General features: G+C 46.7%; 2 protein-coding genes across 2 annotated transcripts in view; both read right to left on the reverse strand.

Moving 5' to 3' along the window:
- The window catches only part of Sox12 (SRY (sex determining region Y)-box 12), a 13,857-nt gene extending 2,867 nt beyond the window's left edge, over positions 1–10,990 (reverse strand). Inside the window, exon 1 of the mRNA XM_013010658.1 lies at positions 10,963–10,990. Within this exon, the coding sequence (XP_012866112.1) occupies positions 10,963–10,990 (28 nt within the window). The remainder of the gene's footprint in view (positions 1–10,962) is intronic.
- Positions 10,991–13,433: 2,443 nt separating this feature from the next.
- Zcchc3 (zinc finger, CCHC domain containing 3) overlaps positions 13,434–14,300 on the reverse strand; it is a 4,423-nt gene continuing 3,556 nt past the window's right edge. The window contains exon 2 of the mRNA XM_013010659.1: positions 13,434–14,298. Within this exon, the coding sequence (XP_012866113.1) occupies positions 13,523–14,298 (776 nt within the window). The 3' untranslated portion in view covers positions 13,434–13,522. The remainder of the gene's footprint in view (positions 14,299–14,300) is intronic.

Genomic DNA, 14,300 nt, shown 5'->3' on the forward strand with positions numbered 1-14,300 from the left:
CCAGGCGGGGGTGCGGGGGGTGGGGGAGGGGGCGGGGTGGTGGTGGTTGCTGGAGCATCCTTGGCGGGAGGAGGCGACTCTTAAAGGCAAAGAGCGCTCGGAAGGAGTGATACCTCTGCCCCTGCCCGCATGGTCCCTCCACCTCATTGGAAGTGAAGAGCTGAAAATCCCTTACATTTGAGTCTTCACTACAGCCTGGGCGGTTCATTCTTTGTTCGACAGAACCAGACCTGGTTAATGTTCACGTCCTAGAGCCCCCTTTTGCTTGACTCTCAAAATGGAAATCAAGTGCCTTCGCCTTCTTCCGATTGTTCTTACAGCTTCAGTGCAGTTATGAACGTAAACACATTCCCGATGCTTCGAAAATGTTCAGTCATTTATCTGGGATTTGATTTCCCAATACATAATTTAACACAGGTCATCAGCAACACAGATGGCAACTTCCCGAGGAGAGAAAGAAAGGATGTAAGATTTAGCATTTCAGAAAAGGTATCAAAGTAGTAATTATGGCAATAATAAAAAAAACTTTCTTGGTATTTTTAAGACCTTTATACTCTGCATACTTAATGCTGTTTTCTTTTAACGATATGAACGTGCAGAGCCTTCATTTCCATGCTATAGCTCTCACAGGCTTGTCTTTGACCCTGACCTTGGAGCTGCCACTATTCTAGTGTATCTGAATAGATTCTCAGTTCTAGTTTGATTGGACCAAGGTTTTCCCTGTCGTTAGCAGGGAAAATGATACATATGTTCTAATATCATTCCTCCTTCTGTGTGTCCACCTGCTTAACCCCTCCTTACTGATTTTTCCCATTCCACTCTGGAATACCTTGAAAGACCCTCATCTGCTTTTCCCCAAGCAACTTTCAGGACACAGTAAGGACACAGATATGAAGATAGGGTGAGTTCACTGAGGGATGAGCGATGTCATCACTCCCCCCCCCCCCACACACACATTTTCTTCAAGACATTTATGCTGTCTGTGATCCTTTTCCTGGAAGAGAGCTCACTCAGTTGAAGCCAGGACTATAGGTTAAACAGCAGTGACTAGGACCTAGGTCCCTTTTCTTTTTTTTGGTCATTTGTGAGGTTTGAACTCTGGGCTTGGGCGCTGTCCCTCAGCTTTTCAGCTTAAGGCAAGTGCTCTACCGTTTGAGCCACAGTGCCACTTCTGGTTTTCTAGTGGTTTATTGGAGATAAGAGTCTCATGACTTTCCTGCCCAGGCTGGCTTTGAACCATGATCCTCAGATCTCAGCCTCCTGAGTAGCCAGGATTACAGGCGTGAGCCACTAGTGCCCAGCTTAGGTCCCTTTTCTTAAAGAGTGAATGGAGCAATGTGTAGCCAGTGTTGGTGAGTCATGTTTATAACCTCAGAAGGCTGAGAATGGAGAATCAAAGTTTGAAGCCAGGTGCGACAGAAAATCTAAAGTCTGAGAGACTCTTACTTCCAATTAATCAATAACAATAACAAAAAGCCCAAAATAGAAGTGTGGTTCAAGTGGGAGAGCCAGCTTTGAACTAAAGAGCTGAGCTAGACTAGCTCACCACCAATTAATTGGAGATAAGAGCTTCACCCAACAATCCTCAAACCTCAGCCTCCTGAGCAGCTAGGAGTATAGGCATGAGGCACAAGCACTGGGCTGGTGTGTGTGTGTGTGTGTGTGTGTGAAAGAGAGAGTGTGTCTTACTGTGTTGCCAATCTGTCTGGTCTTGAACTCCCAGGCTTAAGTGGCACTCTTTGTCCCAACCTCTGAGTGCTGGGACTATATAGAGTTACATCACTTATGGCCTAGTTGGAAGTGGGAAATTTGGAGGGGGAAATATCAGCCAAAAGTTATGTTTCAAAAATATGGCCATGGGCTAGGAAGGTGGCTCAGTGGTAGAGTGCTTGCCTTGCATGCATGAGGCCATGGGTTCGATTCCTCAGCACCATATAAGCAGAAAAAGCTGGAAGTGGCGCTGTGGCTCAAGTGGTAGAGCACTAGCCTTGAGCTGAAGAGCTGAGGGACAGTGCCCAGGCCCAGAGTTCAGGCCCCACAACTGGCAAAAAAAAAAAAAAAGGCCATAAATTTCTTGATATTCCTAATGCCTCCTCTCTTCCAAGTGCAAGCTGTAGTCACTTTTTTTTTTTTTTTTTGCCAGTCATGAGGCCTGGGCACTGTCCCTCAGCTCTTCAGCTTAAGGCTAGCACTCTACCACTTAAGCCACAATGCCACTTCTAGCTTTTTCTGCTTATGTGGTGCTGAGGAATCGAACTCAGGGCCTCATGCATGCAAGGATAGAACTCTACCACTGTACCACCTTCCCAGCCCCTCACTTACTTCTAACTAATAAAATGTAGCAGAAAAGATGATATGTGACCATCAAGGTTCAAACATTGTGTTAGCGCTGCCTGGCTGCGAGAAATGCCTGAGAGACGCAGTTTAAAGGAAGTGGGATTTATTTTGGCTACCAGTTGGTGGTGGGCTGGCTCTGTTGCGTGAGCCTGGGGCAGGCTGAGTATCATGGCAGGCAGGAGCAGTTGTGCAGGAACGCAATTCACTTCCTGATGGTTGAGAAGCCAAGACAAGAGATGGGAGGGACAGGCCTATGGGCCCAGTACAAGGTTAAGACCCACCCTGGGTCACCTACCAACCCCTCCCCACATGTCACTACCAGCTAGAAATCCAGGCTGTGGAGGACATTTCCTTTTTTTTTGTCCATCATGGGGCCTGAACTCTGGGCCTGGGCGCTGTCCCTCAGCTCTTCAGCTGAAGACTAGCACTCTACCACTTGAGCCTCAGCCCCACTCCCAGCTTTTTCTGTTTATATGGTGCTGAAGAATTGAACCGAGGGCCTCATGCATGCAAGGCAAGCGCTCTACCACTGAGCCATCTTCCCAGCCCCAAGGAGGATATTTCTTTGCCTGCCTGCCTGCCTGCCTGCTTTCTTTCTTGCTTGCTTGCTTTCTTGCTTTCTTTCCTTTCCTTTTCTTTTCTTTTTTGTCAGTCCTGGGGCTTGAACTCTGGGCCCAGGCCCTGTCCCTGAGTTCTTCAGCTCAAGGCAAGTACTCTACCACTCGAGCCACCACACCACTTTTGGTTTTCTAGTGGTTAATTGGAGATAAGAGTCTCATGGACTTTCCTACCTGGGCTGGCTTTGAACTGTGATCCTCATATCTAAGCCTCCTGAGTAACTAGGATTACAGGTGTTAGCCACTGGTGCCCAGTTCGTGGAGGACATTTCATATTCAAACCCTAACAGATATAAAGGCTTCGTAGTCTCCTCTATCTCGTATCTTTCCTGGGAGAAGCCAGCTGCCATGTTGTAAGGACCCTCAAGCAGCCCTAAGAGAGGGCCCATGTGCAAAGGGACTGAGGCAACCAGCTTCAGTTGTCTGCCATCATGGAATGAGATTCTCCAGCCCCAGTCAAAACCTTCAGATGAATGCAACCCCCTGGGCAGCATGTTAACAGTAGTAGCCTCATGACAGGCTGAGACTATAGGGGTATGTTACTGTGCCCTATTTGAAAGTAGAAAATTAGCTGGGCATCAATAGCTCATGCCCGTAATCCTAGCTAATCAGGAGGCTGAGATCTGAGATTGTGATTCAAGCCAACCTGGCAGAAAAGTCCATGAGACTCTTATTTCTAATTCACCACCAGAAAACTGGAAGTGGTGCTGGGGTTCGAAGTGGTAGTGTTAGCTTTGAGCAAAAAAAAAGCTCAGGGACAGTAATCAGGCCCTGATATTGAGCCCCTTTGAGCAAAAAAGCTCAGAGACAGTGGTTAGGCCCTGATATTGAGCCCCACAACAGCAAAGAAAGAAAGAAAGAAAGGGAAGGAAGGAAGGAGGGAAGGAAGGGAAAGAAAGAAAGAAAGAAAGAAAGAGAGGGGCTGGGAAGGTGGCTCAGTGGTAGAGCGCTTGCCTTGCATGCATGAGGCCCTGGGTTCAATTCCTCAGCACCACATAAGCAAAAAGAAAAGCCAGAAGTGGCACTGTGGCTCAAGTGGTAGAGTGCCAGCCTTGAGCTGAAGAGCTGAGGGACAGCACCCAGGCCCAGAGTTCAGGCCCCACAACTGGACCCAAAAAAAAAAAAAAACCCGAAAGAAGGAAAGAAAGGAAGGAAGGACGGAAGGAAGGAAAGGAAGAAGAAGAGAGGGAAAGTTCAGCTAGAAGTTTTTCCCAGAATCACCCAACTAATCTCTTCCTAGGTTCATGATTCATAGAAACCCTGAGATTTGTTAGACCTGTAAGCTTAGAATAATACAGAATAATACATAGTTGTCCTTTATTCATGGGGATACATTCAAAGGTGTATATCCCAGTGTCATGCCTGAAACTAGTCCTGCCCATTCTAGTCCCCTCTCCCTGCATGCACACACTGACTTAATACCTTTTCATCTTAAAACAGCATTGTTACATGGCTGGGAAGATGGCTCAGTGGTAGAGTGCTTGCCTTGCATGCATGAGGCCCTGGTTCAATTCCTCAGCACCACATAAGCAGAAAAAGCTGGAAGTGGTGCTGTGGCTCAAATGGTAGAGTGCTAGCCTTGAGCTGAAGAGCTGAGGGACAGCGCCCAGGCCCAGAGTTCAGGCCCCATAACCAACCAAAAAAAAAAAAAAAAGCCTTGTTATTTTGTAGTTGGAGATGCCACAGCAAAACTAGCACGCGATTTTTTTCCTCCATCAAAACAAGCTCAACTATAATTTCATTAATTTTTTTTGTTGTTGTTGGTTGGGGGGCTTGAACTCGGCCTGGGTATTGTCCCTGAGCTCTTTTGTTCAAGGCTAGCCTTCTACTACTTTGAGCTACAGCTTCATTTCTGGTTTTCTGGTGTTTAACTGGAGATAAGCGTACCACAGGGACTTTTCTGCCCTGACTGGCTTTGAACTGCATCCTCAGATCTCGGCCTCCTGAGTAGCTAGGATTATAAGCGAGAGCCAACAGTAACAAGCATAATTTTCTTATTAAGTTGAAAATGTTCACTTTTTCTTTTAAACGAAGCACTTTATGGCTTTTCTGAGTTACCAGCATCACAGCTCTTGTGCTTTGGGGCTATTTAAGTAAAATAAGAGTTTCTTAAAGATGAGCTCTGTAGTACCAGGGCAGTCCATGTGATAATGCAGACTGCTAACAAGGGACAGACAGACAAGTAGTGTATATGGTGTAGATCCAGCGGACAGAGGGTGACACATCCCAGGCAGGACAGAGCAGGACAGCTGGGGAGTTCATTACACTACTCACAGTGGCACACAACTTAAAGCTTATGAATTGTTTATTTCTGGAATTTTCCACTTAATAATCTGTGGTCAGACTGCGGTTGACCTTGGGCAGCTGTCACTGCAGAAAATGAAACTGGAAGCCAGGCACCAGGCCCACGCCTGTAATACTAGCTACTCAGAGCTAATGGTCAGGGTTCGAACCTACCCCAAGCAAGAAAGCCTGTGATACTCTTATCTCCAATTAATTGTTAAAAAGCCAGAAGTGGGAAGTAGTGCTGTGAAATTCAGGTAGAATGCTATAGTACATATGTATAATCCCAGCACTTGACGGCTGTGGTAGGAAGATGGAGAGTTTAAGGCTAGCTTGGAATATATAGCAAGAGCCTGTCTTAAAAGAAATCATCTAAGCTGGATGCTGGTGGCTCATGCCTGTAATATTAGCTACTCAGGAGGCTGAGATCTGAGGTTCTTGGTTCAAATCCAGATCAGGCAGGAAAATCAAACTCTTATCTCCAATCAACCACCAAAAGAAACAAAGAAAAAGCAATCAAAGGGGCTGGGAAGGTGGCTCAGTGGTAGAGCGCTTGCCTTGCATGCATGAGGCCCTGGGTTTGATTCCTCAGCACCACATAAGCAAAAAGAAAAAAGCCGGAAGTGGCGCTGTGGCTCTAGTGGTAGAGCGCTAGCCTTGAGCTGAAGAGCTGAGGGGCAGTGCCTAGGCCCAGAGTTCAGGCCCCATGACCAGACCCCCCCAAAAAAAAAAAAAGAAAAAAAAGAAAAAGCAAGCAAAAAAACCTGGAAGCGGAGCTGTGGCTCAAATGATAAAGTGACACCCTTGAGCAAAAAAACCCAGGGAGTACCCAGGTCCTGGGTTCAAGCCACAGGATCAGCATAATAAAATAAAATTTAAAAAATACTAGGGCACTAGTGGCTCACCACTGTAGTCCTAGCTACTCAGGAGGCTGAGATCTGAGGATTCTAGGTCAAAGCAATGTAGGCTGGAAAGTCTGTGAAACTCTTATCTCTAATTAACCATCAAAAAGTTGGAAGTGGTAGTAAGGTCCAAGGGGCAGAGTACCAAACTTGAGCAAAGATGACAAGAATGCCTCAGTATGAGCAGAACCAAACCAAAACAAAAACCCAGCTTTACTAACACATAGGGATGATCCTAACCCCTGGGGTTGAAGCTGACTGTGAAAGTGGGGATGCGTGGAATTGAGGATCTTTGTCGATCAAATGTGTATTAGTGTATAAGCAATTAAAGTGCTGATTTAAAATTTACAAAGACAATATTGAAAGTCAAACCAGGACAACAGCTTTGGGGAGGAGTATTTTTTATCACTGAACTGGTGTAGAATTGTCACATGGTGGCAATAATAAGCAGAGTGACTTTTGATCTGTTTTATTAGTCTCTAAGTTCTCTGCTAACACTATATCCCCCATGGCCTGCAGAGCCCACTTGATACAGCACTGCCAGCACTCTGTAGTGTCTGTTGTCTCTTTCAGTTCTGTGGCTCAGAAGTTCCCAGAGGTCAGAGGATTTTACCTAGTTTCTGCCCTTACCACTGAATCTCAAGCACTTGACATAGTAGTTCTTAATCAATTCAGTGAAGGAAGGAAAAGCCTGCTCAGGTATGGGCCAGAATGTTCTAGTTACATCCCATTTGTGTCTAGCTCCAAAACCCATCTGTGAGCAGTGTGCTCCTCAGAGATGTTCAGAATGAAAACACAGGCAGTTTATTGTGTGGTTCATTCTGAGGATGGAATCCTGGGCCACGTATGTGCTTTACCACTGAGCCACACCTCAGACTTTATGTGTGGCTGAGCAGCACTTAAAATGGTGTTCAGCATTAGCTAGGCACTGGTGACTCACGCCTGTAATCCTACTTACTCAGGAGGCTGAGACCTGAGCATCGTGGTTCAAAGTCAACCTAGGCAGGAAAGTCCATGAGACTCTTATGTCCAATAAAAACAAGCCAGAAGATGTATGGTATTTTCATTAAAAAAAAAAAAAAAAGGCCAGAAGTGGTGTTATGGCTCAAGTGGTAGAGCTCAGGCCTTGTGCAAAAGAAGCTCAGGGAGCTGGGCATGGTGGCTCACACCTGTAATCCTAGCTACTCAGGAGGCTGAGATCTGAGAATCATGGGTAAAAGCCAGCCAGGGCAGGAAAGTCTGTGGGACTTATCTCTGATAAACCACTCAGAAAACTGGAAGTGACGCTGTGGCTCAAGTGGTAGAGCACTAGCCTTGAGCTGAATCAGGGACATCGCCAGGCCAAGAGTTCAAGATCCATGACTGACAAAATAAAAATTAAAAAAAATTAAAAAGGCTCTTCCTGGAACACCTTACAGTGCCAGAAAATAAGGAGGTGCTTGATAATGAGAAAAACCCCACTAAGCTGGGGGGCATGTCAAAAGGACTCAGGAGCCAACTGAAAGTTCCCAAAGGCCAGAGCTAGAACAATCTGAACAATTAATAAAATTAAGTAGTGCTGCATAATAACTTAGAAAATGAAATAATTATCCATGTTTCCATACTGGCATAAATTATGTAATAAAGGAAGAGAAATCTTCAGTGCATAAAAATTCCAAGTAATTATATAGCTTCCACTTAAGGAAATGGAGGAGTGTTACTTTCCATTAAATATGGGCTAAGTGTAGTAATTTCCTTCTAAAGAGTACAGGGGCGAAAGAGTCACTTTATCTTGGAAAGACCTGATGTTTGAGAAACTGCCACAGCCAAAAGCAACCTAAGGAGACAACTAAATTCATGCTGGATACTGGATGATATTCACAACATAGTATTACTGATCTATTAATAACAGTGAATATATGGTAATAAAGCATGATGTTAAAACAGGATGGGTAAGGTATACAAGAACTTTGTATGTGCAAATTTTTTGAAATCTAAAAACAGTTTAAAAAAGTTTGTTTTTCAGATGGCATAAGGTTTTGTGCTGGTCCTGGAACTTGAATTCAGGGCCTGGGTGATGTCCCTGAGATTTTTTGCTTGAGCCACAGCACCACTTTTGTGGGGTCTTTTTTTGAGGGGGGGTTAATTTGAGATAAGAGTCTCAGACTCCTGCCTGAGCTGGCTTCGAACTGAGATTCTAGGATCTCAGCTTCCTGAGAAGTTAGGTTTATTGGTATGAGCCCTAGATGCTAGGCAGTTTTGCCAAGATTACGTAGGCTGAAAGTAATAGAGGCGTTGCTGCTAGTTCATTCTAATTTAGAGAAAGAAAGGAAGGAAGGAAGAAAGAAAGAGGAAGAAGGAAGAAAAGGAAAGAAAGAAAAAGAAAGACAAAAAGAAAGCAAGAAAGAAAGAAAAAGAAAGAGAAAGAAAGAAAGAAAGAAAGAAAGAAAGAAAGAAAGAAAGAAAAAGAAAAATCGACTCTTGTTGCTACATTGAAGATAGATGGAGGGTAGTGTCGAAGCTCATTGGTGGAGTCCCTTGGCTGGGGGCGGGGCTCTAAGCTTAAAGACTTGCCGATTGGTTAACTACCAGGGAGCACCGAGTTGGAGCTTGGAAGCCTATTGGTTGTGTCGCTGGAGGATGGTGTGATGGAGAGCCAGGCCAGCGAAGTCGGTTTCCATGGCAACCGAAGCTTGAAAGAGCCGCTCAGATTTCCGCGCTCACCCCAACTCCTCCTTCCAGAGGGGGCAGGGCGGCCTGGGTTTGCGAGCTGGTGGAAGAAGGCTGGGGGCTGGGAATTAAGGGAACATGGCCTTCCCTGGACCAAATCAATGCAACATTGCTACATTTGAACTGGGTTTGACGAACTGGGTCGCAGGTTCACTTTAAAAAAATAAGTCAGCCAAAATGAAAGGCCTGTGAAAGGAGAGAAAAATAGAATTCCATCTTCCCCTCACCTCTCCACTGGTAACATTGGAACACAAAGCCTAGCATAGCGTAGGAGTCAGGACTTTGTGAGAAATAAATGAAGAAAGGAGAACGGGATGAAAGAAGGGAGGGAGGAAGGATGGGTGATGAGGAGAACTTGAGACCTAGGGCCTGCCCTTTGGGGGTTAGAAATCCAATTAACCCCAGGATCAATGACTGCCTCGGATGTGGGGGCTTGGAGGAGGAGGGGTTGCCAGCACTGCAATAAGGCAGGACCGACAGTGGTTCCTTTTGTCTCTCCAGGTATTATTTAGGAGACTCAATAAAACTCCTTTTTAGATGCAGGTGGCCCAAGGCCTGTAATTCTAGATACTCAGGCTGAGATAGGAGGAATGAAGTTCAAAGCCAGCCCAGGCAGAAAAGCCTGTTGAGACTTATCTCCCATTAGCCACAAAACATTTGGAAGTGGAGCTGTGGCTCAAGTAGGTGGAGTGCTAGTCTTGAGCCCTCCCTCCCCCATCCCCCCAAAAAAAAAACCCTCAGGGACAGCACTGAGTTCAAGCACCAGGAAGTGCACAAAAACAAAACAAATACTTCCTCCCTGGCTTCAAATCAGGAGGGCTCTGTCACTTATCAGCTGTCATTGCTTTAACTCCTGAGTCTTTTTTTGTTGTCCTTATTGGTTGTGGGGCTTCAACTCTGTAGGCAATGTCCCTGAACTATTTTGCTCAAGGCTAGTGCTCTACCATTTTGAGCCATAGTGCTGCTTCTGGTTTTCTGGTGGCTAATTGGAGGTAAGAGTCTCACAGCCTTCATGCCTGGCTGGCTTTTAGAGGTGATTCTCAGATCTCAGCCTCCTGAGTAGCTAGGATTGCAGTCATGAGCCACTTTCACCCAACTCTATTTACACTTGTTGACTGGCACATACCACTAGGCCCAGATTTTTCTTTTGAGATGGAATCTAGTAAACATTTTGCCCTAAAACCAGCTAGCCTAGAACCTTGATCATCCTAGTCTCAACTCTGAGAGTAAATTGAATTATAGGTATGAACCACCATACCCAGTCTTCATAGTTGTATTGTTACTTGTAAAGAACCTACATGAGAATGGATACTTACTTACCAAACGTGAAACATGTTAAAAATGGGAGTGGATCAGGATGCTGCTGATGTCTCCAAACTCTAATCTTAGCTACTCAGGAGGCTGAGATCTGAGGATCATGGTTCAAAGCCAGCCTGGCAGGAAAATCAGTGAGACTATCTCCAATTAACCATTAGAAAACTGGAAATGGAGCTGTGGCTCAAAGTCGTAAAACACTAGACTTGCGCTCAATAGCTCAGGGACAGTGTTCAGGCCTTGGGTTCAAGTCCACAACCAACAACAATAAAAGGAGTAGAAAGGCCTGCCTAGAAAGCAGCCATTCTTTTTTTTTTTTTTCTGCTGGTCCTGGAGCTTGACTCTGGGCCTGAGCATGGTCCTTGTCCTTGAGCTTGGGTGTGCTCAAGGCTAGGGCTCTACCATTTGAGTTACAGCTCCATTTGCTGCTTTTTGTGGTTAACTGGAGATTAAGAGTAACTGGCCCCAGCTGGCTTTGAATCTCCATCCTCAGATCTCAGCCTTCTGAGTAGCTAGGATTACAGGCATAAATTACAAACCTAGGCTTAAGTTACAAACCCAGGCATCATTCTTATATATGGCTGATGAGCCCTGTATCATCTCTTTTTGGCCTTCTCTTCCCTATCTGTGACCTTGGAGAGACAGAACAGGGTGTACTCTCTCCATAGCTCTTCCCCTGGCTCTTCCTCATGTTGGTTTCTGCCCACATCTCTAGAGAAAGCTTTGTTTCAGGCATTCTATACTGGTTTTCTCTCAAAACAATTCTATTTTGGTACTGCAGAATTGCCTTTCTTACCTACCTCCCACTACAGGTGCACTCTTGTTCATGGCAGATAAACAAAGTACCTTGCATGGGTCTGGCTCCCCTTGCCTCCAGATTTGTAGTTTAAGAATTTATCAGCCAGCCTGTCCAGACCTCTGCACATTCTCCTGGAGTCCATCCACAGTGAGGAATTGTAACTTGGGGGCTGCCGATTCAAAGAGGAAACTGGGGGAGGTGTTTTGCTCCAGCCTGGGCTCAGTCCTTCCACAGCCAAGCAGGGGGCCTCTGTGGGGGGATGGGCAGGGGAACATTTTTTCCTTGGCTGCTCCCTGGGTGGGGGAGGAGCAGGAGAGGGAAGGTTTCTTCCACCAAGTGTGTTGGCAAGTTGCCCACTAGGAGGAAGGGGGTAGGGAACACAGTGAAAGCAGGCTTTCTCCCAGCAGGCTGCTGGCCTCCAGCCCTACCAGAGGGAGGGAATCTGCTGGGAGGATGGGAGGAACCCAGGAGACTTGGGTCTGGTACTCGGGGACACTAGAAGGACTTAAACTGGAATTAAGTCTTAACCCGGATTTATTTACTTTCTGTGGATACTAGGGCTGGAACTCAGTTTAGGCTTGCTACGCAGGTAGGCTACCACCATAGCCAATGCCTGTCCTTTTATTGGAATCTCTTAGGATCAGGAGGTCCTTCAAAGGGTTGTCAGGCTCTGCAGAACACTGGTCCAAACTTAGCCTGGTTTGGCCTATGTTGAGTGGTGGTACACGCCTATAATCCCAGCATCCAGGGTGTTGAGGCACAATCACCTGGAGTTCCAGGCCAGCTAGTGGGAGAGAACCAAGTACTTTTAAGGGTGAGCTAAGTTACTAATGCAGAGCTTAGGTAACAACTCCAGAGAGCGTAGCACACAACACAGTAGGTGCTAAGTGCTGCCTGCAGGGTGGAAAGGTTATTTGCAGGGCAAACAAATAGACTGTAGGGATTTGCAAGGAACTAAAGCACTGGATAACAGTTCATTTAACACTTTGAAAGAAAATAAAGCACTGCACTTGCAATACAAAAGATAAATATTTATTCAAACAAAACTTTCTTTAAAAAACAAGTGATTTTACATTCTAAGCCACAGGGAAATAGCAAAAACAGAGAAAAACTAGAAAAGCAGTGTACTGTCTTTTCTACTTTAACTTGGTAACAGAGCTGACCCAGGCCTCTCGCTTGGCCTATTTTCCAAGTATAGTTCGCTCCTGATTTTGGGGTGAAGCACCCTTCTCCCGGGAGTGGAGGTTGTGCAGGAAGTAGTGGTGCTCCCCCCAGGGTTCTGAGCTGTACAGGTTAAGGTGGGATGTTAGTTCACTTTGTTAGTTTCTCTATTCAGCAGCACTTCCACATCTTTCTGGTGGCGGTGAATGGGAAAGAGGATAGATGGCCTCTTAAAGGACAAGGCACGCCGTATTTCAGGGAGCAGTGAATGCACCTGGAGTTGGTTCCTTGGTCCTTAGATCTCCGGATATTTAGAAGTCCACGCCAAACTTTGCTGTTCCCTTAGGTGCTTTCTAAGTTCTGCTGTGCGTGCACCATGGTGGAGCGCTCAGACCTGGGCTTGCAAGTGTTGAGGAACTTGTTGTGAAGTGTGAGAGGTAGTGTGATGAGCACCGGTTTCAGGTCCAGGGACTCTACTTTGGGCTAGCTCTGGCACCAGACAGCTGTGAGACTCTGACCCAGTGATTTAACCTCTCTGGGTCAGTTTCATCTGCTGGAAAAACCTGGGGGGGGGGGGAGGAGAAGAGACAAGGAACTGGGGTAAACTGCCTCAAAGGGGTTTTCCAGCAGGAACAATTCTAGATTCCATAATTCTTTGAAAAACGGCTTCTGAGTCACCAGAGCTGTCCGGGTCCACGCACTTTTAGACCATAAGAGAGGCCCTTGGCCAACACTCAGAGCTTATTGATTCAGATAATATACACTTCAAACAACGTCGGCTTCACAAATTTTCAGACCATGTAGACTGGAAGCAGCAAATTAAAAGGGGATAGGGAAGAGCTGCTAAAAGTAGACACTCTTGACAGAAGCCACACCAACAATGCTTTCAATTCAACTAACACTGACGGAGTGCCTACCATGTGCGAAGTAAGCCCCTGCGCCTGGCACTGGGGCAGAAAGCTGAACCAGGCGGCTCACAGGGTGAGATCTGGGAAGAAAACGAGTTAGGGAAAAGGTGAGGTAGGATGAGGATGGGGGTGAAAAGTACAAATACAAACAAAAAAATTAAAAAAAAACAAACCCCGAACAGTACAAAAACCCCAAATATAAAAACGAAAATAAAAAAAAGTTTTTTAAAAAGGGGAGAGGCAACATCATCTGCTCACTACAGTGCTGGGCAGTCCTTTACTGGTGAGGGTCACCAATCCAGAACTGGTTGAAGTGGAGTAAACTTGGTCGAAGAAGGCAATAGACAAAATGTCTCTGGTAAGTTTTCAAAAGCTTTCTCTTCCAAAACCGGTTTAAAATAAAAAAAAAAAGTTCTCAAAAAACTTTTGGCACTTAAAGAGGGGTATGCTGGCTGTGTGTTCACCCTGGCTGAGAAGCAGGCGGCGGGGTGTTCAGTGACCGGCCATGCCCGTGAGCTGACCTGCCACGGAGTTGTGAACAGCTTTGGGACACTGGGCGAAGGCGTGTCCTCGCTTGCCACAGAGGTTGCACACTATGCCCTTCCGGCAGTACGGGCTCAGGTGCCCCTCTTCCCCGCACCTGAAACACTTGTCCTGGGTGCAGGTGCCGCTCATGTGGGTCCGGGAACCACACTTAAAGCAGGTCTTGGGCTGCCCCTTGTACCAACTGTAGCCCCTCTCGGCCCCCAGGAAAAAGGCCCCGGGCAGGTGGCACACGCCTCCCTCCCCTTGACGTAATTCGATCTCGCACTTGTATTCCCCGGTCCAGATCCCAAACCTGTCCGTCACTTTCACGGGTACGGCCAACACGTCGCAGTGGCGCTTGAGCCAGGTCACGATGTCCTCCACGTCCACGGTCTCGTTTCGGAAAAGGATGAAGAGCGTCTTCAAACTGGACTTGCTCCGCCCCAGCACCACAAAGTTGTCCCAACAGTCCTCCAGCTCGCGCTTCTCCTCGTACACGCGGAGGAACAGGGCCAGCTTCTCCGCAGATCGGAAGCTCACGTCGAACTCGCGGCTGCCGGGGATCTGGATGACGGCGTAGATGTCGTCGGGCTCCATGCCGATGGAGCGCAGGATGAGCGCGCCCACCACGAAGTCCCGCGTCGGGCAGGCGCTCTCGTCACCCTGGAAACAGATGCGCACGAGGAAGCGGCCCTTGCCCGAGCCCGCCGCGCCTTCATCCAGGAGCGGCCGCTCCGCCGCGTCT

This window comes from Dipodomys ordii, unplaced genomic scaffold (assembly GCF_000151885.1).
Source record: "Dipodomys ordii isolate 6190 unplaced genomic scaffold, Dord_2.0 Scaffold13, whole genome shotgun sequence".
NCBI lineage: Eukaryota > Metazoa > Chordata > Mammalia > Rodentia > Heteromyidae > Dipodomys > Dipodomys ordii.